General features: G+C 39.5%; 1 protein-coding gene and 1 long non-coding RNA gene across 2 annotated transcripts; one reads left to right on the plus strand and one right to left on the minus strand.

Moving 5' to 3' along the window:
• Positions 1–5,268: 5,268 nt before the first annotated feature.
• Positions 5,269–7,182, plus strand: LOC129769372 (E3 ubiquitin-protein ligase TRIM37-like). Its single transcript, XM_055771606.1, has 3 exons — positions 5,269–6,315; positions 6,377–6,478; positions 6,638–7,182. Exons 1-3 carry the CDS (start codon positions 5,504–5,506, stop codon positions 7,113–7,115), a joined length of 1,392 nt encoding a protein of 463 aa, XP_055627581.1. The 5' UTR covers positions 5,269–5,503; the 3' UTR covers positions 7,116–7,182.
• Positions 7,183–18,340: 11,158 nt separating this feature from the next.
• LOC129770221 (uncharacterized) lies at positions 18,341–18,899 on the minus strand. The gene is made up of 3 exons (XR_008742058.1): positions 18,798–18,899; positions 18,661–18,743; positions 18,341–18,581 (listed from the first exon to the last, which is right to left on the minus strand). It is a non-coding gene; the product is annotated as an uncharacterized LOC129770221 (long non-coding RNA).
• Between the last annotated feature and the right edge of the window lie 6,127 nt (positions 18,900–25,026).

Raw genomic sequence — 25,026 nt, forward strand, 5'->3', positions numbered from 1 at the left:
CGAAAACGTGTTTTTTTATCACAGAGTCAATTTGGAACTAATCCAGATACAAAAACGAATTCGCTAATAACAGTTCGGCTGAAAAGTTTATAAGGTAACACAGTAAAACTATTTTTTTCAAAAAATTCAATTTTATTATTCAACATAGGGCCAGAAAATGAGACGAGCAATTCGTCTCGTCTCGGCTTCAGTCACTGTCGAGACGAGCAAAATATCCCATTCCAGTACACGAGTTTCATTGAAATGTTTTATTTGGTAGACTGGAGAGACTTCAGTCACTTTTTCTCGGTATGATCATTGATGTCAGATGAGAAGACATGTTTTTGTTTTGAGAAAACCAACAAACAGTTTCTTCTTCTTCTTTGTTTTTAAGTGGCTTTAAACTTTGCAGTTCATTCGCCTCTAAAAAACAGTTTTAAAATTGATCAATCGATACTCTTTTCTCAGTGCCAAAATATTTTAAAAAAAACATAACAAAAGGGAATAACTTTCATATATCTTTTGGTTTCATTGATATTTTTCCTCGAGCATATGGTTTAATCACTCAGACGTTTTGTTATTATGGATTTATTGGGGGCAATGTTTGTTCGCTTAATCAACGATTTATCAAGAAAAATTTAAATCTATATACAGGGAAACTTCGATATAACGTACCCTCGTTGTAACGTACCCTCGATATAACGTACATTTTACCTCGATACAGGTAAACTACGATATAACGTACATTTCACTTTCAAAATTGTACGTTGTATCGAATTGTACGTTATATCGAAGCATAATAAAGTGCTCACAAACGTTGTCTATAATACATGATTGTGTTGCTGTTTAGTAATTTTAATGAATAACTTCAATCAGAAGACGAAGCCAGCGTTTCTCGTGATGTATCCCTTCGTACTGTTGATTAAAGCTTGCTTCATTTAGAATCCGGAATCACAAAACCAGCTGTATTTTAGTATTGATTGAAGGTACAAAACTTGTTTTAGCATCACAATACAGATAATTCATTGTCCTATCAGAAAAAAAATATTGATGTCCTTTACACTTTGGAAATGTGTACGTTATACAGGGAAACTTCGATATAACGTCACTCGATATAACGTACATTTTACCTCGATGTATTTCTATATGTATTTCCAATAAAGTAGTTGTTTTGAATTACTCAATTTTTTTAAATTACTCATTCAATATGTGAAGACCCTTTTCGTGCCGTGTTCATATATTCAAAACAGTCATCTAGCATCCCTGGATATGAGTTCAATGTTTACATTTGGTTGTATTGTTTGGAAGAGGTCCATTTGAAAATCTGCAAAATCTTGTAATTACTGAATTGCATTTGATGGTTGCAGTTGAAAACATACATTGCTTATGCAATACTAGTTTAGCCGTGAAACAATTTTTGAAGATAAAGGCGGAGCAGAAGAATACCGATGCTTTCAATCAACAAGGTGAATAAACACATCAAACAAACTAGACGATTCGACTGGTTCATCGACGAGCGCGGCCAAACGGTTGTCGAGCCAGACGAGCTACTCGTCTGTTTTTAGTCGAGCTTCTGGAATATGAAAACAAACGAGACGGGCGCTCGTCTGCTCGTCTCGTTTTCTGGAATAGGGCCCATAATTGCCTTCAAGGGCGTTACAGCAAGTATACTGCCTAGGTTTGCATAGGAGACGAATTCACCAACACCATTAGTGTTGGGAAAACGCATGTTTGTTGTTTTTTGGCCTACACGCATAATCATGCAAATTTCCAATGAAATGATCTATCCATTTGAAGGATATTATCGACCAAGAGAGAGCCTAGGAGATTTCGCGAATTAAAACATATTTTTTCCTTTTGGAAAACGCTTGCGCCTCTTTATGTGGACAATCAATCGTTTCAATGAACAATTGTTCGCATAGCTAGACGTAATCACCAGAATGCTTTGTCTGTAGTGTTAGCATTTACCTTTCCGATAATAGTCAAAATGTCTCCGTCGATAGTTTCAGTTGTTGTCGGCTAGAATCAAAAAGATTTGGAGGAAATTCCAACGGACTAACCATCATATGAAGAAATTAAAGATGTTGTTAACCCTCCTGTACTCGCGTGCAAAATCATAACACTTACACTCGCGCACGGCGTTACAGACCGCAAAATTAAACTTCTCTATAATGTTGCCATTGTTGCCATTTCAGGCTTTATTGGCATTTATTTGAAGAAGAGGGTATGATTGAATGAAAAAACTCCAAAAAATATGTTTCCTTCGTCTTTATTATGTTTTAATAGTCATCTAATTCAGCCTCATCAAAACAGAGTAATTTTCGATACTCCAACACAAATAACGAAATTCGAATTTTTCACTGTTATTAATTAAAAGTAAGCAACTGAATATAATTCATGAAAGTATAAAGAGCTGTAAAATGACATAAAAACGTATTAATCGATTGTGGTTTCATTGGAGTAAGGGTGCTCATACACTGTTTGACCGAAGCCAAATATTTGACTCTTTTTGACAGATAAAATTTGGTCCACGTGTACTGATCAAATATATTCTACACAAAACACGACAAGCAAATATTCAATTATTGGATGCCTAAAATATTTTTTCAGTCTGTTTTTCGAACCTGTCGGTACATGGTTAGGTTACCTTGAATATTTCAGTTGATTTTTTCCATGCTCGGTGTTTGATATTGTTTACTACTGTTGAAAATTGAAGAGTGGCAAACAAAATAGTGTTTGTACAAATATCAAATCAAACCTTATCTGTCAAAAAATATCAAATATTTGACCTCCGGGCAAACAGTGTATGGCCACCTTAAGAATCGGAACATAGCATAACTGCATGCTTGAAGCAAACATATTTTTTACATTTCATGCAGTTGTTGCGTGTTTTTCGGGCCTTTTATCGAAGAGAAGAATGTATAACGACCTTCTAGATAATTACCAGATGATAAAGGTTCTGGAATATAAAGTTTGTCAGCCCTATTCTGTATTCCGACGGATTTTAATTTCGTTCGAAATCGTTGTTTCGTTCGAGCTATAATTTCGCTTCACCTATTTCGAACGTTTTGCCCCTTTAATGTTCTAAGAGAAACAGATCGAATGAAATGTAAAAACAACTCGAACGGAATACAGAATGGAATTTAATCAAGTCGTTCGAAATATTTCGAATCGATCGAACTACAGAATAGGGGTGTGTATATTTCTAATATTCTTTTTCTCTGTATTCTTGGTAAACTAAGAATTAATGCCTTTTTTAGATGGGGCATAAAAAGATTATATAAAAGGATTTCTAGGAACTTCCTTTTCTTTTTCTTGTTTTTTTGTAGATATTGGCCATTATAAAAAAAAATACTCCGAAACTGTAACTATTAAAAATTTCCATAAGCCACCGTTTATATTAGGCTGTCAAAAAAGTCCTGCGGTATTTCCGCGAGGTGTCGTTGTAAGCGCGTAGTTCTAGTTGTATTCATAGTATCGAGTCATATTATAGCTTGTTGGAAAGGTATTTTTGCGCGTTATAATATAGTCCTTTGACAGTGTTTTGTTTGGTTAAGTCGTTCGTGAGTTATAGTGTCGCAAATATGGAGCAAAATAAAGAGAAAATCCGACATATTTTACAGTACTACTATGACAAAGGCAAAAATGCATCTCAAGCTGCCAATAAAATTTGTGCAGTTTATGGACCTGATACAGTTTCCATTTCCACCGCACAACGATGGTTTCAACGTTTTCGTTCTGGTGTAGAGGTCGTCGAAGATGCGCCACGCTCCGGAAGACTTGACGTCGAAAATTCACAAAGGATTCACAAAGAAGCTCGATGTATGGGTGCCACACACGTTGACGCAAAAAAACATCTTTGACCATATCGACGCATGTGAATCGCTGCTGAATCGCAACAAAATCGACCCGTTTCTGAAACGGATGGTGACTGGCGATGAAAAGTGGGTCACTTACGACAACGTGAAGCGCAAACGGTCGTGGTCGAAGCCCGCTGAAGCGGCTCAGACGGTGGCCAAGCCCTCATTAACGGCCAGGAAGGTTCTGCTGTGTGTTTGGTGGGATTGTCAAGGAATAATCTATTATGAGCTGCTTCCCTATGGCCAAACGCTCAATTCGGACCTGTACTGCCAACAACTGGACCGCTTGAAGGTAGCACTCATGATGAAGAGGCCATCTTTGATAAACAGAGGCCGCATTGTCTTTCATCAGGACAACGCCAGGCCACACACTTCTTTGGTGACGCTCCAGAAGCTCCGGGAGCTCGGATGGGAGGTTCTTTTGCATCCGCCGTATAGTCCGGACCTTGCACCAAGTGACTACCACCTGTTTTTGTCCATGGCAAACGAGCTAGGTAGTCAGAAGTTAGCCACAAAAGAGGCCTGTGAAAATTGGCTATCCGAGTTTTTTTTGCCAATAAGGAAGCGAGCTTCTATAACAGGGGTATTATGAAGTTGGCATCTCGTTGGGAACAAGTCATCGAACAAAACGGCGCATATTTGACTTAAAACAGAAGATTGTAACTAATTTTATGAACAAATGAAAATTCAAAAAAAATACCGCAGGACTTTTTTGACAGCCTAATAGTTTACTGTTTACAATTCTTCCACAATTGAAATTCTTTCACAAGTGTGTATATGTATGACCATTATATTTAGCGAATAACTATACGAAAGTCAAACATTCATATTTTGCTTTTAAACGTATGAATCTAACGACGAATATATCGACGAATAGTTAATATATGGATCCGTTCAATCCAGTTACAAAAGGGACTGAAATCAAATAAGAATAGTCCGTTAATGATCTTATGCATTATATTCAATAAATATTCCACGCCGCTAACATTAATTTATACATTTCATTCAACAATATTCTAGAATATGAAAAATGGCACTTGTCCAAAAAAGTTACTCCTATACTCGCGTCGGTGTGTCAGACCGAAAGTGTTAAAAAAGTGGCACACGTCCCCTTCGTACCAACACATGCGACTGGCACTGTCACGCGTATTCTAGAGCTTGCCACTTAGAATGCATTCATGGCGTGTTATTTGGCATAGAAATCTCAACTAAGTACTAATAAAAATGACGCAAGTAACACTACGTTGAGACGGGGAAGTTCCTCTAGGAACGTTAGTGCCATTGAAGAAGAAGAAGAAGATGAATGTTATGATTTAATTTGGGCTTTTGAAAATAGAATAACCTAGTTTGAACTAAGCTTTTTTCCCATTTTTCCAAACTCATTTATACAACAAAAGAACAACAGTTTATACCACAGATTTCGGAGATGCGAGTCGTTTTCGAATGGTGTGAATTGAGCAACAGTTCAATGTAATCACCATTGTTTGCCACTATTATTGTTTCAGACTTATATGTCGACCGACTTGACGACTCTAATATAACTGAATTTGTGCTGAGTTCTGAATTCGTCCCGTGTTTCGATGCACACACTTTTAGATTGAGATTTGCCTATTTTAACATAATTTATTTATCAGTGTGAAAAGTTGAAACAGTATTTGTCCTAAATGTTTTCCACGACAATGATTTCCGAACAGGCGGAGCAGCACCTTTCGAGCATGGAGGAGCGCAAATCTCACGTTATGATTTGGTTCGATAAGCAGATCAATCTGGAGGAGCTTTTTGCGTGCGCCATTTGCCACAATCCAATCGATGTTGATCATCCTATCCATTGTCCAGAGTGTTCGAAGTTATTTTGTGGTGATTGTATCGATCAGTGGCTAAACATTCATTCGATTGGGTCCTCTATGAAGCGATGTCCCTGTTGTCAGGTTGAAGTGGATGTGGGTAGCTTTGTTTACTGTCGTGTCTACCAGGATGTGAATGAAATGATCGACAACTTGCGAAACAAGCTAGAAGAGTTGATCCGCCTGGTCAGCATTCCCCTGAAGGCCTGCGAAGAACATGGGAAAGAGCTGTTACTGTTTTGCAGTGCGTGTAAAAAGTGCATCTGTATTAAGTGTCTTTTCAGTGCTGCACATAAGATACATATTAATGATATTGTGGAACTAGACGAGGCAAGACAGAAGTACAAAAAGATGATTGAAAACGAGCACTCGTTTCTGGCGAATCGGCTTGATGCCTTGACTAAAGCAGGACATCAGATTGCGGCCAATGAGTCGGACATGGTGGATGCAAACGAGAGCATAATTGAAGATCTGAATTGGGCGATGGAACAAATTATCGATAAAGTTAGGGATGAGATGAGCGAACGATTTAGGCAACAGGTTGAACCTGTGAAAGCTGTAACACAGCAACAGATGAAGGAGGTGAAGGCAGTTATGCGAAAAGCATTCGAACTCGCCGCTGAGGAGACGAGGTTTTGATTAAAATGTTCATTCATTCTTACTGTATCATATATGATATTTATCCGCTTCTAGTCCTTCTGTCATGATGGAAACATTCCAAATGGTTGGCACTATAAAAAAGATGTACTATGAGCCCGTCCCAGCACTTCGATTACCGAAAACCGAATTTGTTAAGTAAGTAAACACAATCTCACACTGTTGATTTGATCGTAGTTTACGCTAGCTACCCATCTGAATTTAATGACGACATTGTCTGAAATCGATACCCGTGAACCGTGTCTCATAAACTTTCGAATTTGAATAAATAAAAGATAATTAATGATCTCGTTGCAGTCCGATAACACCACAATTCGCGGAGCTGTGTTTCATCATCCATGGATTCAGCAACACAATTCGGTTGAATGGACAAATTCTCTCAGAGCAACAGTCAGTCGAAGGATACATGTTGCAGCTCAAGGGTCACCAGGATCGGGACGAGAACGGTAACGCTGTCGTCAAGTTGTCCCTCATCATAGTTGATGGGTACAATGTGTACGGTGTCAAGGTGATCTGCTACCCAGTGAAGAGTGCATCTGTCGAACCCTTGGCGCGACGTATGGATTTGAAACTGGGCGAGGACAACACAGTGCTGGAATTTTCCGACTTTCATGCGATGGAGGGATTTCTCGAGGAAAAAACCGATAAACTGCGTTTACGAATGAACTTCCGGTTGTGGGCAACTTATTACGAGAAATGTGTTCACAAAGATTGGTACATTGAAAAGCTGACGGGGGTTAAGCAGAAAAAGCCGGGATCGAAAAATGTTGCATGATAACGATATGTGTCGGATGTTACTGATTTGACTAAATATGAAATATACCAATTTCTTTAAATTCCAAGTTTTTTTATGTTTTTTATGTTACAGCTTGATTCATTTTGAATCCGGAATCACAAAACCAGTTGTCACAAATTGGTCACTATTTTTCGATTGGGCGGAATTGGAGGCTTTTTCAACGTTATCGTTTATCCCAGTACCACCGAAGCATCTTCCGACTATAGAGTGACAGCTTGCTAAATCTGGCCAAAACTTCGCCGGACCTTTGTGAGCCTCAATAAACGAAAGGAGACGTTTCTGGAGGCACTCTTCCCTATACATTTTCGAGTACATTGTCTTGTTTGTGTCGTGAACCTTTTTCTGTTCACAGTTGCAAGTCCCCTGCCAAATCAAGAACTTCCTGCCAAATCAAGAACTTCCTGCCAAATTTATCGACGAAAACGAACTAAAATTTACTGAGGACACCTCCTCTGGCAGTGGCCTCATAGAATTTCATGTCCGGGAGCTGGTGGCCAAAACCACCTTCACGTAATTTTCCACCTGACCATCTCCACGTAATTTTCGTCACCCTTCAGCATGTATCCTTCGTACTTTGTCAAAATCTTATTGTACAACTCACGAGCTTGTTTTACGGTCACCTTATATTTCTTCAGCGCCCTGTTGGGTTGCTTGCAGGTACGGAAATAACGATGAAAGTGTTAGAAGTGTTTTTTTCCCAGGTGATTTTTTTTTCATTGTTAACATTTACTAATGTCATATAAACAAGCAAACCATTTGTCATGACAATTGTCATGCGAAAATGCGAAAACAGAATAGAAACAGAGAGGTTGGCGTCGACATCATGCCTCATACCGTATGTTTCTATTCTGTTTTCGCATTTACGCATGATAATTGTCATGACAAATGGTTTGCTTGCATATAACTGTTAATAATATAAAAAATATTGAAAATTAATTTCAAACGATTTCAGTCTTTCTAGTGTTAAGTCCGCTTCTTACTCCATAGCAAACTGCACGATTGCAATTGTTCTCGTGTTCTTGTCTTCCATGCTCTCATTATTAGTTGCAGTGATGGAGTGTGAAAAATGTAAAAAAACAGTGAGGTCGATCTTCATGAATTCATGGATTCGTGGGTTCGTGGGTTCGTGAGTTCATGAGTTCGTAGATTCATGGATTCATTGATTCACGAATTCATAGATTCATATATTCATGAATTCTTAGATCCACAGATTCATAAATTCATAAATTTTTAAATCCATAGATTCAAAAATTCATATATTTATAAATTAATAAATTCTTCAATTCTTTAAATCTTTTTTTTAATCTTTCAATTCTTTAATTCTTTAACTCTTTAAATCCTTCCCGTCGTCGCAATCGGAGTTCGATAAAGAATATGCTCGATGGCTTATGTAATTATTCGCAGGTCCGATTGATTTCTGATTGGTCTCGGTGACCTTCTCAGTTTTCCTAAAGATAACTCTCCGTCGCTATACAAATGGGGTTGAATGCAAACTACATGTGTAGAATAACGATATATATCACCGGTCCGTCTGTTTTTTAAAGCAGTTCTATTGGTTACCTTCTCAGGTTTTCCACAGTAAGCTCTCCACCGTCGCATTTGAGTTGAGATAAAAAAAAGTGCGATGAGTACGATGCGATGAGAATCGTTAGAATATATAGCCGGTTCGATTAATTTTACATGTTTTCTTTCTCAGGATACCTAAAGATGATCTCTGCCGCATGTTGTGACATATGAGATTTTCAGATTTTCGTTTCGTAGAGTGGTCGTTAATTCGCGTTTATATAATCACATCACTTACCTCAGTGAATCCTGATTTTTACCTCTCCCCACTAATCACTATCCCCTTCATGATAAACGCTAGGGAACCACGCTATAGAGGCGACCATTTCGGCTTTCGGGCGGCGAATATCATACTAACATTCCTCCCCTTCCCCTGGTAACTGTAAGGACACGACCGGCGTCGTTATTGACTATTTAAAGCTCGAATCACCGAAACATGCACAATGGGGATGATTTGCTACTTCCAAGCGTCATTCAGTGTGTTTTTTGTGTAATTTCGCTGGTTCAGGTCAATGATGGAGAACAACTACGAATTGTACAGTCTACCCAAGCTCAAGCTCAATGTCGTAGCTCGAAAGTCCTGGGTTTACCTTGAAAGTGTTCAATACCTTCAATCTCAGCTTGCGATCGAAAGTTCCACTACGACGCGACCTCTGATCCATCCGAATAATAGTTGTACGTTCACGGAAACGTTTCAACATATCATACACGGTCAATTTAGTCACTTTCGGTGTTCTCGCGATTGTAGTACCTAACATCGTCAGATTTTTAATGCTGTCGGCTTCCATCCTGAACAACGAAACAGCTCAACGTGAATTTTGCACCATCGAAAGATACAGGTTATTCAAACAATTTGCTGTTAAAAGATTTTTGATACGCCTAATACGATCGCTGCCATGAAATGAACAGTGATTCCGAATTCTAACTGAATCAAACCTTAGCAACATAATGAATCACAGTTTGAGTGGTTCCGATAGAACAAGCATCCACACTCTCATTTGATGAGCTCATCCTATGCATTACGATAAGCTTTTTGTAGGTAATGCTATGTCTACGAATATTGATTGACCTGAATCATGTGTCGGAGTCGGTCTGTGAGTGTTGTGTGTTTTGTAAGACATCCGAATGAAAAAAAGTGTACAGGGTACCCGAGATAATTTGATATGTTCCAAAATATTTATTGTGTTTCTCTTATTTCTATTGTATTTTTAAGCTATCACTTTATTCTCTGATGAAGCGATATGTAATATGATTACTGGAGATACCAGATATTTTCCCGTTAGAGAGAGCCGGTTCGATAATGAACATTACACTACACACCGGCATTTGATTTGATTCACGCCTCTTTCGAAATCTCGAATGGACAAAAAAAACCTTTCCGGTAGGCATGTGTAAACAGAACAGAAACACTCGAACAATTTTGCGATAAGATAAATAACACTGCTAAAATCTACGATATTCACAATCAGCGATAAGACTGTAAGTGGATAAGAATTGATAAACAATTCGTTATTTTGCTATGACCCGATGTTGTCTATATTCAGTTGGGGTTGACTAATAGCTATGTTTGGAACTAGTTGGATAGTTTGAAGAACATTGATAGTATAGAATGGGATAACTGGACAGAATAGAATATCGATCGATAAAATATCAACATATATGTGAAAATGTTTCAGTTTGGTGAAGAAGCTCAAGTTATCTTTAGTGTAGAATGATTTAGTTGTGATTTTATTCTGTTTTTTTTGTGAACCATTGCGAATTTTTTTGAAGCGACAGTGTTGCCGAACAGTGTTGATTGTATTATCAAGATTATGTTTACTTCTCGACGGAATGGAGTATAGCCATAGCCTTGTTACTAATTTACACTGGAGGGTCAAGGGTAAAAGACACCTCTAGTCCACATAGGCGATCATCCGCAAGTGGTCATCGTGAAACATAAAAGGTTTCCAAATAAGAGTGATAAGACGTGAAATTGAAATAAGACACAAAAATTTCCACTAAAACAAGGTAACGGGTCTTTAAGGGCTTGTCAATTTTTCACATTATGCCGAATGATGCCGATCGGTCAGTACCAGGCGACATATTCGGTTCGTTATGTAATGTGGACGCCCCATCGGGCGCACGAAGCCGAAGCCCCGTCGGATGCACGAAGCCGTCACGAACACACGAAGCATAATGTCGTCAACGCTAATTTACTTCGTTTTGTTTTGGTTCGACTTCCTCGAACCGGACCCACTTGTTTCGGGTTGGGTTCGGTTTGATTCGAGTCGGTTTTCGGCACGTCGGCAAGCCCGGGCGGTCCGTCCACATTTAGTTGGCTTTACCGGGCGGCCAAGGCCGATTGGCGTAATGTGGACGAGTCTTTACATTGTAAGAATGAAATTCGCTTTCGGGCATACGACCACCACAGGCCCGTTTACAGCGGTCGATCCGTTGGACCCAATTTTCTACTACCCGGCCACACAATTCGACCGGAATGTTGCGAATTTCGCGTTGGATGTTGTCTCTGAACTCTTCTAAAGTTGTCGGCTTGTTGGTATAGATCAGTGACTTGGCATAGCCACATAAAGATCCAATGGCGTCAAATCGCATGAACAAGGCAGCCATGTTTAACAAACTTTCAATTAATTTTCATTAAATCCATTGTAACGTGCGCTTTGTGGCAAATGGCACCGTCTTGTATTGATGACGTCAATGCAAAAGTTGTTCAAGATTGCTTTCATGTCATTGGACCTTTCCTGCTGGACCTGATAAATGATTCATTAAGAACAGGGCACGTGCCCAAAGTTTGGAAGGAATCGTTAGTGGTTCCAAAACAGAAAATTGCTGGGACGATTAAATCCGAAGAGTTTCGTCCTATCAATATGTTGCACACAATAGAGAAACTGCTAGAATTAGTTGTTAAAGGCCAGCTGATGAATTACTTGAATAATAACTCTATGCTGGCACCAGAACAATCGGGATACCGGGAATCACATTCCTGTGAAACTGCTTTGAATTTGGTGTTAGCGAAATGGAAGGAATATATCGAGAACAAAGAAGCGGTCATAGCAGTGTTTTTGGATCTGAAGCGCGCCTTTGAAACTATATCCAGGCCCTTGTTGTTACAGACTCTACGGCGCTTTGGTTTGGAGGGTTCGGCATTCAAATGGTTCGAAAGTTATTTGAGTAATCGAATACAGAGGACTGTTTTTGCTGAGTCTGTTTCTGAACCAATGGCTAGTACGTTTGGTGTTCCACAAGGAAGCGTGTTGGGGCCTATTTTATTCATAATGTACATAAATGACATGAAACGAGTCTTACGCTTTTGTGATATAAATCTATTTGCTGACGATACAGTTCTGTTCATTGCAACTAAAGAAATAGAATCCGCAGCATTGCACTTAAATAGAGATTGCTCTTAGTATTTGGTTGATCTATAAGCAGTTAAAATTAAATGTTGGAAAAACCAAGTACATGGTATTTTCTTCGAGATATTATAACACCGAGTGTTTTGTAAAGATAAATGGTAAGACACTTGATCGCGTTAGAGATATAAAGTACCTTAGTGTTACTATAGATGACAAACTGCTTTTTAAGTCTCACATAGATAATGTCATCAAAAAAATTGCAAAAAAATATGGTATCATATGCCGTTTGAGGAATGAGTTGACTATTTCGAGTAAGATTCAATTATATAAATCCATAATATCACCACACATAGACTTCTGTTCATCCATTCTTTTCCTTGCTAACGAAACACAAATGTTGAGGTTACAATGTTTACAAAATAAAGTAATGCGTTTGATCTTGCGTTGTAATAGATACACTTCCTCAGCTCTCATGCTAAACATGCTTCAATGGCTATCTGTGAAGCAAAGAATTGTATGTTTGACCATGGTGTTCGTTTTCAAAATAATAAATGGATTGCTGCCTCGATATTTGTGTGATCGAATTGAAAGAGGAAGTGATATTCATCGATATAATACCAGAAACGCTAACGAAGTACGAACACCAAACTTCTTAAGTAGAGTATCACAGAACTCCCTATTTTTCAAAGGTGTTACTTATTTCAATTCGATGCCTAGACACATTAAAAGAGCAACCACATTAGCATATTTTAAACGGCAGTGTATTTCACATGTCAAAAATATAATTTAAATATTAAGATTGTAAGTGACGAAGTTGTTTTTAACGAATTGTGTATGTGTATACGTATATGAAAGAAGTAACTGCCATCTTCGTCTCAATGATAATGAAGGATTATTTTGTATATGTTTATAGAAATTAAAAGAAAAAAAGAAAATAGAAAGTAGTCTACGTAAGTTTGAGCACGCGCGCGTTAGTGCAGCCATGAGAAATCTGAATTGTGATAGCGATTAGAACATAGTAGAGTTTGTTTTTATTGTTGCATTGGATATGTAAGTCTTGATAAAAAGGAACACAGCTATGATTGAGGTTTGGTCGAAGATCGAGAGAGCAAATGTTGTCGAGTAAAGAAGGCCCACGAGCGATTTCTGGAGGATCAAGCAGACAACCGTCAGAATGAATGGATAGGCTACAACCTGAAATTCAATCAACGGGTCAAATTTTCGATTAAACTGGAGATTAGAACAGTTAGTCTGACAAATTTGACAGTCAGGTTACAGTGAACTCAGAAGATGCTATGGGATAGCTTGACGGGACAGCAAGCGTTTCTTCTTGTGACTTGGCTAAACTTTTTACAAGCATGTCCAAAGAAACTTCTGAATAGACGAAACTTAGTGAAATATCGGTATCACAAAGAGGTGATTTCATATCTGTAGGTTGAATCAGTTCGTTTTTTTTTTGTTTTGTAAAACTGGTTATGTATTAATTTATTATCAATTAGATAATCGACCAACTCAAACCTAAATGTAGGGGAATGAGGCGGGACCTTCATTATCTTGTTGAAATCACATATCATATTAATATTAAGATCTACCAATCCTGGTCAAAAAAGTGTTCCAAAATGTCGCGATAGCGCTCTTCATTCACGGTAACATGACGGTCGTTACTGCCATACAAATGAAACACAAATTTCTGCATTACGAGAATTAATCAAGCAAATGGAACCAAATTAGACATATTGAGGTTTTAGGGTTCAATAAAGGTTTCTATGATGGTTAGACTCTCCACCCCCTCTCTAAGGGGGGGCTGCCATACAAATGAAACACAAATTTCTGCATTACTCAAATCAAACTCAAATTTCTGCATTACTCGAGAATTAATCAAGCAAATGGAACCAAATTTTGCATGTGGAGGTTTTAGGGTGCAATAAATGATTCTATGGTTGGTACTCCTCTCCTCTCCCTCTCAGAAATTTGTGTTTCATTTGTATGGGGCTGCCATACAAATGAAACACAAATTTCCATAAATTGAATTCTCATATGTTCTACAATTATCTAAGCGTTGTTAGTCCATTTGATGTTGGCGCTAACGAAATTGGAATAACGCATTCCTTTATTGTGTAACATCCAACTCTATTAGGAAATCCCCCATTACTCCATTCACCATCTGGAATCCTATCACGTGTCTCACCAGGTTGGCTGTTAGACTCTCACTGCGGAGCTGTGTGCAATCTCTCACTGCACATAGCCATATGCAGTATATAATGCAGGGTGACATACAGCAGTTATGTCGTGTCCCACACATTTATCTTCTATCTATATAAACAAAAATGGAAGGCCAAATGTGTTGGTGTGTCCTAAACCCGAGGAAGGAATGGTCCGATTTGAGCTATCTTTATTTTGTAATATTCTCTGTATCAAACTTGTATTCCATGCAACATGTTATTTCCAAATGCTTGAAGAATCTTGAACGAGAATTGTGTCTGAAAATAATTTTATATTATAAGGACGAATTTTTGTAGAAGTACTAGACAATTTATAGTAAAAGGAAATTGTAAAGGGTCATAGGGTAATCAATCAATGAAGAGTTCAGTGATTGGACTCACTAACGTTCACTTGGTAAGAAAACGTGGATGTTTGAAAGTATTCAAATCAAAAAATCTATTTTGGGCGGGATGAAGTTCGTCGGGTCAGCTAGTTTTTAATGATTATAACATAATTATAAAGCGTTGCTCGTTCGTGTACTTCACCATGATGAAAATGTTAATTTTGACTAACGTTTTGACATTGACAAATTATCAAAATATTTTAAGGGTTCGTACACACCAAAACTGTCAAGTCGCTAATGGATAGGGATACTATCTGGTCGGAGTTGAAAATCAGGACACCTGTCACAGGATATAAAATAAAAGCTTTTGTGAGAACCGGTCTAGGATTTTTTCGTAAAGGAAAATTTCTCGACTTCTCTGGATGGGGATACTCATCCAAAACTAGGCTGGCGATTGGACTTGTGCTCAGGTGGACCAATTGGCTATAAGGGCCTTGTCGGGACCGGATCGACTCAGTGGAGGATAAGACTGAGTATTGGCTTCTCTTTCGATAATGTAATAAAATAACATTTTTATATTTGAAGGTAAAACCAATTCCTTTTTTTGTTAAACTGATTTTGAAGCTGAGAAAAAAATATATCTTTTAGATAACTCGCCTTGTTCAAACCTATGTAGGGGAAGGTGGCGTCATCATCATCATCATCATCAATTCAAACATCAAGTGCAATAATACCAAAACCACGGGTATGAAACGCTAGAACTCTTTCTTCAATCCAAATTTTCTGAGGGGCTGGATTTCTGCACCACATAGTTCAGCATGGATTCGGGAGTGGATGCCAATCGAATATTCTGGCAATGTTTCGATGTTTGGATGTGCTTTTCCTAATCAGATCTACCTGTAATGTTTCATTTTTGATTTTCAACTTCTGTTTCAACAAAATGGCTAAACCTAAAAACCGCTATGAGCCACTGACACTTATGCATTACATATGCATCGTTGGCTTCATAATCCTTAAGTTCTTTTGAGAAAAACGGGAACTTCTGGCTAGTCGGTAAAATGACACTTTCGTTTAGACATTTGAAAAAAAATTAACTTGGAATATCGAGACAAAACACAAAAACATCACCGTGGCCAGTGAAACTAAATCTCTAAATGAAAATAGTTGGAAGATCCAACCGCTACTCCTTATATGCTCACAAAACTTTGGTCGTCAATAAAGAAGGTTTAACTCGAAAACATAATTCAACAAAATTGAATTTCTCATAAAAATCTGGACAAAGGCTAGATTGTGAAAAATAAATCAAGACACCCCAAATAGATCTCAAAATCAGGACATGTCCTGCTAAATCAGGACAGATGGTAACCCTACTAATGGATGACCCTTTAGATCATCTTAGATGATGGCAATCCGTACAATTTCGTGTGCAGAGGAATTGGAAGACTTCGTCACAATTTTCATTGTCAGCCTAGTGAATGTGATAGTGTAAATATAACTTGTGACCACTTGTTTTGTAATGACCAAACTTACAATACCGCTTTTCCTAAATTTACGACCACTAATTTTACAAACTTCAAAGGGATCCAATATTTATGAAAATTGTCAGGTGGTTTTTGGTGAGATTAAAATCAATGTTCACTGAATTTATTTTTCTGCGATCAAAAAGATCAGAAAGATCTAAAAGAAAAGATTGATTTTCGTGATTTTTCTGAGTACAAAGAATCGATCCAAAAAATCGGAAATCGGGAAGTAAAAAATCGATCTCATCATCGTATCGTTTTGGTATTGTACCTTCCACAGCTGTATGTTGTATCAGGCCAAACTTTTGGGCATTACGGGTGATTATTCAAGTGTTAGACCGCGGTCTACCAACGTTGACTTTATCAAAAAGTTATTTGAAAATGAATGCAATAGAACAAAGTTTTAACCCTCCTGTACTCATAACTCGTTTGTCTCAGACTGTGCGTCTCTGCTATACTGGGTGCCATGTAATTTTAAGACATTTGTCATAAAAAAATTGAAAAACCCCGATTTTCGGTTTTCAAAAAAACTCAAATTCTAACGTCTGCAACACTAGTAAATGAAGTCCGAATGAGCTAATATTTTGCATTGGGTATATTATCGTGCATTTTCCGAATAAAAATCGAGATAACTATTTTTATTACTACCCAAAACTATACATTTTACCTCGTATTCCGAAAAAGAGTGTCGATTTTTGACAAAAAAAAAACAATTTCGAGATGACAGTGGATCTCGACGTTTCATGGAATTTTGAGACATTTGGCATCAATTTTTTTTTTTTGGAAATCCCAATTTTCTTTACTTTCCCCTTGGGTAATTTTTCGATTTTCAAAAGACTCAAACTTTGACCGCTTTGCGCCACTCTCCCTTAGGTCCGATTGAACTGAAATATTGCATAGGGTGTTTTTTTGAGGTGGTGAACATTTTGCATGGGGTAACTTTTTGAAATTTTAGGGTCTTTTTTTCCCATACATTCATTGGCACCCTACTGCGCATAGTATAGTGACCAAATTTAAGTTGGCTGGATACATCAAAAATCTCGCAGCCGCACGTAGTGAATACATCCGAAATTACCCAAATCAGTCAACTGCACGGCGTTCTCAAGAACTGAGCATCTTCCAAACCTCATTATGGTGTATTTTGCGAAAAGATCTGGGGCTACATCCTTATAAAAACAAATTGACTCAAAAACTAAAGCCACTTGACCATATGAAGCGGCGAAATTTATCCGATTGAGCTCTGACGAGTCTTGATCACAAAATTATCTTCAGCGATGACGCTCATTTCTGGCAAAATGGGCAACAATGGTCAACAACCAAAATATGCATTTTTGGTCAAATGCAAACCCGTTTGTGTTTGGTTTGGTGGGGTTTTAATGCCGGAGGAGTGATTGGACCGTATTTTTTCGTCGATGAGAACAATCGTCATGTTACCGTCAATGAAGAGCGCTATCGCGACATGTTGAAAGACTATTTTAGGACAGAATTAGAAGATCTTAACTTCAATGATATGTGGTTTCAACAAGACGGTGCCACTTGCCACACAGCGCACGTTACCATAGATTCATTGAAAAGTAAGTTTGGTGAATGTGTTAATTCGAGAAATGGACCTGTCAATTGGTCGCATCGTTCATGCGATTTGACGCCATTGGATTTTTTTTTTATTGGGTTATGTCAAGTCACTAATCTATGCCAACAAATTAGCAACTTTAGAAGAGCTCAGAGACAACAAAGCCAGTATTTTCCAGGCTTTATTGGCATTTATTTGAAGAAGAGGGTATGATTGAATGAAGAAACTCCAAAAAATATGTTTTTTCGTTTTTATTATGTTTTAGTAGTCATCTAATTCGGCCTCCTCAAAACAGAGTAATTTTTGATACTCCAACACAAATAACGAAATTCGAATTTTTCACTGATATTAATTACAAGTAAGCAACTGAATATAATTGATGGAAGTAAAATGAGCTCTAAAATAACTCAAAAACGTATTAATCGATTGTGGTTTCATTGGAGTAAGAATCAGAACATAGCATAACTGCATGCTCGAAACAAACATATGTTTTACATTTCATGCTGTTGTTGCGTGTTTTTCGGGTCTTTTATCGAAGAGAAGAATGTACAGGGTTTTCCAACTTTAAATTCCGAAAGTAAAATGAAATAAAACACACTTAGCATTCGAATTTCGATGAAACTTGTATTTCAAATTAAAGTTTGGTTTATGCCATTATGTGTGAAATACAACATCATTCAAATGTCCACCTAGGGCTTCCTCGCACACCTTGATCCGGAACAGGTAAATTTCGATGACTTTTCGGCACATATGGGACGGTATCTCGGTCATAACTTCACGAATGTTGTCTTTCAAATGTTCAAGAGTTTGCGGAGAGTTGGCATAGACACGGTCTTCCGCATAACCCCACAAAAAAAGGGTGGGTAATGTCGGGGACATAACCGGAGTGACATAGGACTATACAAAGGGGACAGCTCTTGTTAAATATATATTTCAAATATATTGTTTTATTTTCTTCTCCTACGTCAATACCTACCTGTTGGAAACACGGAGTGTTTACAAATCTTTCGAACGACCTTAAAAGCAAAACGCGTTGCTTCACGTTTGTATCGCTTTAAGCTGAAATGCGATTTCATTTATTATTTAATTCATTATAAATATAATAATATTTACATTTTTTCGTTCCTTTTTTAGTAAATTTCATAAACTTCTCCGTAAATAAAGTATAATATAATTTGGAAATAAATGCTGCTCACTCGACTATCTTGTTTGCTTATGGCGTTTGGTTTGTTTATTCCGGACATACCCTTGACACATCGTTACATATGTCTGTTGAACAGCCCACTGTTGGTGATATGGCTGTTTGATCTGCCCTACGGTTTTCTCTGGCAACATCCCCCGCCCCGTATTGCTGGTGATTTGACCCAGCCATACCACTATCTTCAATTTCGAAAACTGCCAGCTTGGAGACTGGTCTTTGAAGAACACCGCTACTAGTTTGCACATCTGCTCTGCAAATGCGTTCATCCTTTCCAGGATACACCCTAATCACCCGCCCTCGCATCCAGCTGTTCCTCGTTGCTTCATCCACTATCAGAACTAAGTTCCCCACCGCAACGTCCTTCACTTCACCTAGCCATTTGCTGCGATTTGCAATCGTTGGGAGGTACTCCTTTATCCAGCGTTTCCAGAATTGGTCAAGAAGCATTTGAGCATGATTCCAGTTGTTCTTCAAGCCCAGACGCTCATCTATAGGAGACTTTGTTGGTTGTACGACGCCTGATGAACTGAGCAGTAGAAAATGGTTCGGTGTTAGGGATTCCTCGTTGTCCGAATCAACTGGAATATATGTCAGCGGCCTCGAGTTCACCATCGACTCAACCTCAGCTACTATCGTGGAAAACGTTTCATCATCGGGTTTTTTTGAAGACGAAAGAGATGTTAATGCTGTTTTCACCGTTCTCACCATGCGTTCCCACGCACCGCCCATGTGGGGAGCAGCAGGAGGGTTGAAATGCCATTGAGTAATGGTGTTGGTGAATGTACTTGCAAGTTGCTTGTTGATTCCTTGTATTTCTTTCACCAATTCGTTGTTTGTACCACGAAAATTTGTTCCCTGGTCGCTATATATGTCCTGTGGGGAGCCTCTTCTGGCTATAAATCGGCGAGTGGCGAATTTACAGGATTCTGTAGAGAGGGAGCTTGTGATTTCTAGGTGGATTGCCCTCACGGTCATACAAGTGAACAACGCTATCCAACGTTTGACATTGGATCTTCCAACTCGAATCAGGAACGGTCCACAATAATCCACGCCCACGAATGTAAAAGGTCTGACGTAGGGAGTTAAACGAGCTGCTGGTAGAGGCGCCATCCGCGGTGTTTTCGGGAACGATTTGAACACGCGACACCACATACACTCCTTTGCCACCTTGCGAACGACAGCGCGCAGTTTAGGGATATGAAACTTCTGCCTTACTTCATTCACAACAGTTTCACTGTGACTATGCCCAAATTTGCGATGGTATGATTCAACTAGCAACCTAGTTACATAATGGTCCTTTGGCAGAATTAGTGGCTTCCTCGTTTCGAAAGGCACACATAGAGCCTCGCTTATACGGCTATCGGATCGAATAACTCCATCTTCATCTAGAAACGGCGAGAGCTTGTACAACACACTGTTTTTATTCAACGGATGTATATTTTGATTTCTCTGGAGTATTTCTACTTCAACCGAATAACTTTCTGCTTGAATTTGTCGGTACACATAGATTTCCGATTTCTCCAGATCTGCGCGCAATATACCTCCGAATTTGTTTGTCTTCGATGGGTCTTTGCGGCCATCTCTACAGATTCGGGTGAAGCAATAAATATACGCCACCGTTCTTATCAATCGCTCAAATTTAGAAAAGCGCTCGAAGACTATGAGCGATTCTACTCTGTGGTGTTGATGAACACGACTTACACGAATTTCTTCTGATGTTTCAAATAAAATACCCTTTGAACGAGGCCAGCTTTCTTCGCTGTCATAGAGAAATGCTGGGGCTTTGAACCAGCGAGAATCAGAGCTAGACACGGAGTTTTGATTCCATTTAGTAGCTTCATCGGCCACATTCAACTGCGACGATACCCATCTCCATTCGGCCATAGTAGATTCATTCAGGATTTCTCCTACACGAACAGCAACATATTGTTTGTAACGGCGGTGGTCAGAGCGGATCCATGCTAGGACGGTACTAGAATCAGTCCAAAATGTGCGTCGCTTGATCTCTAAGGTGTGGTTCTCGGCGATCATCCTCGCTAGACGAACTCCAATTACGGCCGTTTGCAACTCGAGTCGGGGCACGGAAAGACACTTCACAGGGGCAACTTTGCTTTTCGATGATACCAACGAACATCTAATCCTTCCTCGCTCCACAATACGAAAATATGCTACACATGAATAAGCTTCTTCACTTGCGTCCACGAAAACATGGAGATCTATATCGTCGTAGCTACAACGCTCGTACCTTTGGAAGTAACAACGCGGAATCGTTATCAACTCGAGACTTCGAAGATTTTCCAACCAGCGTCGCCATCTATCGTAAATTTCGTTTGTCACTGCCTCATCCCAGTCTGTGCCAGATTTCCAAACTTCTTGTAGAATGATTTTCCCTTGAATTATCACCATTGATATCAGTCCAAGAGGATCGAAGAAACTCATAACAAAGCGAAGAATTTCCCGCTTTGTAGGTGTTGAATCACGTTCGAAAAGACTTTTAATTACATCGTTATCTCCAAATGTGAATCGAAAGACGTCTTCTTCCGTAGACCACTTCAGCCCAAGAACTCTTCCACACACGTTTGATTTGTCGATGTTGAATTGCTTGGAATGTTCTGTCATATTTTCTTCTAGCCGCTGCACCACTTCCTTAGAATTCGACAACCAATTTCTAATTTGAAATCCTGCTCTTCCGTGAACAGTCTTTACTTCTGTCGACACCTCTACTGCTTCATCGACACTATCGAAACTGCCTAGATAGTCATCCATATAATGGTCTTCTATAATTGCCTTCGATGCTTTCGGATATTGATGTTCTAATTCTCTGGCGTTCAAATTCTTCACAAATTGTGAACTACATGGGGAGCATGCTGAACCAAATGTTGCCACATCCATCTGATAAACATCGATGGAAAGCGATGAATCGTCCCTCCAGAGGAACCTCTGCGATTGACGATCAGACTGGCGAATCAGAATCTGGTGGAACATTTCTCTGATATCACCACTAACTGCGATCTGTCGTTGGCGGAACCGGAACAGGACTCCGGGCAGCGATATCAGAAAATCTGGTCCTTTCAAGACCATTATTAAAAGAAATGTGTTCTGTTTTAGCGGCTGCATCCCACACAAGGCGGACCTTATCCGGCTTCTTCGAATTTACGACTACTCCCAATGGGAGGAACCACACACGTCGGGGATCCAATGAAGTTTCTTCCTCGGCTGTTATTTTGTGTGCATAACCCTTTTGAAGGTACTCTGCTATTTGCGCTCTCACTCTGTCGTACAGTTGTGGGTTTTTATTTAATCTATTCTCCAAACAATGTAGCCTGCGTTCTGCAGTCAACCGGCTGTCAGGGAACTCCAAATTGTCGTATCGCCAGAGTATACCTGTCTCGAAACGACCTGTTGGAGTTCGGGAAGTGGTTTCTTCCAAAATTGTACGAGCCCGTTGATCATCCACAGATTCAATAGGACGAATAGCGGACACTCCTGCCCCCTCGATATTAAAGAAATTTTGTACGAGGTGGTGCAAGTCTTCATCCTGTGATCGTGCGCATAAGTGCACGTGTCGATGTTCGTAACTATTTTCAGGATCCCGCACGCTTCCGTGAATGGACCAACCCAGTCTTGTTTTCGCTGCCACCGGTTCATTTGATCTACCTTCTCTAACTTTAAAATTGGTGATCAGATGTGTATTGTTTAAACCAATAAGTAAGGATGGTACAACGTTATGATAGTCAGCCACTGGAAGCCCACGTAAATGTTGGAATTGGTTCTGCATATTAACGTCTGTGTCGGTAAGTTCAAATTTCTTACGGTATGAACATTTTTCAATGGGAATTGTTTATTAATCCCACGACCAGATATTTTTAACTGTATAACACAGGAATCGGATTCTCTCCTAGTAACGTTTCCGGTCCATTGTAAGCAAAGGGGATCTACCTTACCCTCTACTCCAAGCTGATCAGAAAGTTTTTTATCCATCAATGTTAACTCCGACCCGTCGTCCAGAAACGCGAAAGTGTCTACGGAAACATTTTTCCCATAAACGGTAATGGGAATTATTTTAAAAAGAATGCACTTCCCCTTATAATGATGGATCGTGACTGTTCCGGACGTCGCTGCTTGTTCACCCAAATTGGTTCTATCGCGTGATTTGGTGGAGTGGAGGAGTCTATGGTGCCGATATTTGCAGCCGTCGATCCCACAAACAAAGCTCTTACAAGGTCGCTTCCCATGTGGTACCAAACAACGACGACACAAATGATGCAACTGAACTGCTTTCCAACGACTATCGACATCAAGTTTTTTGAATTCAAAACAGTCCTTAACTTTATGTCCACTCCGTTGACAAACTGGACACGGTTTCGGCTGACTGTCTGAAGAACCAAATGTGCTACTGTTGTTTTCTATCGCGTGTGCATTTATGAAACCCTTCCCTTTCGCCTGCTCATACTTTTGGGAACTTCGTACTGCGGGCGGAACTATATTACTGACCGTCGAGACTATTGAAGACATGAACTCTCCCAACGTTAGTAAATTGGGCGATACGATTTGGCGTTGGTAAAGCGCCCAATCCAATCGTATGTTTGTTGGCAATTTATCCACTAGTTCATTAAGCAGCATTGGATTTTTCAAAAAACTATCCATCCCCACTGCTTTGAGATGAGCACATAAATTTTGAACGATTAGCCCGAAATTCAAAAGCGTTCCCAATTTGTCCGCCTTTGGCGGTGGTGTTGATCGTACTTTAGATAAAAGATCATTCGCAATTATCTCCGGTCTCCCATAGAGCGTATACAAGGTGGAGAGAACATTCGATACCGTTGACGGGTGTAACAGGAAACTTTTCACCGCGTCTAAAGCACTGCCCTTTATACTCCGTTGCAATCTCATAAGATTCTCTGTGTCTGTATAACCGCATATTTGTGTAGAGTTATTGTAACTGGTCACGAAAATTGGCCAATCGGACGGATCCCCACTGAAGACTGGCAGCTCTTTAAGTACCACGTGGCGAGCAGCCAATTGGTGTGCGCTGGGCCCAACGATAACATTAGCCGGTGAATTTGCTGCTAACGAGGTGGAAACAACGGGTGAACGGTGATTAAGGACAGTCATACCGGGTGTTTCATTATGACCACAAATAACTGTGTTTTGCATTGCTCTTGGACCGACGGAGGACGGGTGTTGATTTACATTACATGCATCGGGTGTTGAACAAAATAGTGGTTGGCAATTTATAGGGTACATTGATTGTAGCGGCGGGTTCACAGAATTTATTTGTGTATTTTCTGTATACTGACCTGCACTCGGTTGAACTCTGGACGTTGAACAGGCCCCCAACAATGGACGGGGTAGGCTTACCTCATTCCTAATTGGTGATTGTACATTGATAGGCTCTCTTACAAGGTCGCGTCCCATCTGGGGTACCAGGGGCGGGGGATGTGCTGCTGCAGATTGTGTTGCGTTACACGATGATGATGTCGGCTGATTCACTTGCTGCTGGACTGCATCGTTGCACGCATTGGGTAAGATCGTAGGCTGGAATCGTCGTATCTGAAGAATGTCCTTTGACTGCGCAGGATCCTGCTGCGCTGTTGCTGACTGCATCTCGTTTCTCGGGGATGTGTATTCTTGTTGACGGAGCGGTTGTCCGGGTAACGTCATTGGTGGAATCTGCAATTCGGATGATTGACCTTGGTGATGAGAATGTGGCTGTTTCATTTCAGGTGGAAGTAATCTATCCATTTGATTTTCAGGACGCGGTGTGCCACTAGTGGGTTTGTCTGCTAGCGACGGGACAACAGTCGGGATAACCTTATTTCCGGAGACTGCTTCCGATGTCTGATTCTGCTGACCGTTTAACCATTGTTTCACTTTGCTGGTCCCACTCCTTGCTGATCTGAGGCTTTTAACGCTTTCGCCATCATTATCCTCGATCAAACTCTGCATCATGGTGTACTTCTTCGATAAATATTCCTCTTCCATTTGCTTCCTTTCATTCCTTTCCTTTTCCTTCTGCCTTTTTTCCTGCTGGACAGCTAGTTCTCTGACTGCATTTTCCTTATCTCGCATTTTCTTCTCCTCTTGTATTTGTTCCTGAAGTAATCGATCCTTTAGCTTCTTTTCCTCTTCCAGTTGCTG

This window comes from Toxorhynchites rutilus, chromosome 2 (genome assembly GCF_029784135.1).
Source record: "Toxorhynchites rutilus septentrionalis strain SRP chromosome 2, ASM2978413v1, whole genome shotgun sequence".
Taxonomy (NCBI): domain Eukaryota; kingdom Metazoa; phylum Arthropoda; class Insecta; order Diptera; family Culicidae; genus Toxorhynchites; species Toxorhynchites rutilus.

What these genes read in the sequence shown, in the direction of transcription:
- LOC129769372 (XM_055771606.1), top strand. Translation starts at nt 5,504, where the DNA reads ATGTTTTCCACGACAATGATTTCCGAACAGGCGGAGCAGCACCTTTCG. An exon ending in CTCGCCGCTGAGGAGACGAG is followed by an intron (nt 6,316 to 6,376) that starts GTTTTGATTAAA and finishes ATCCGCTTCTAG; the next exon opens with TCCTTCTGTCATGATGGAAA. An exon ending in CCGAAAACCGAATTTGTTAA is followed by an intron (nt 6,479 to 6,637) that starts GTAAGTAAACAC and finishes ATCTCGTTGCAG; the next exon opens with TCCGATAACACCACAATTCG.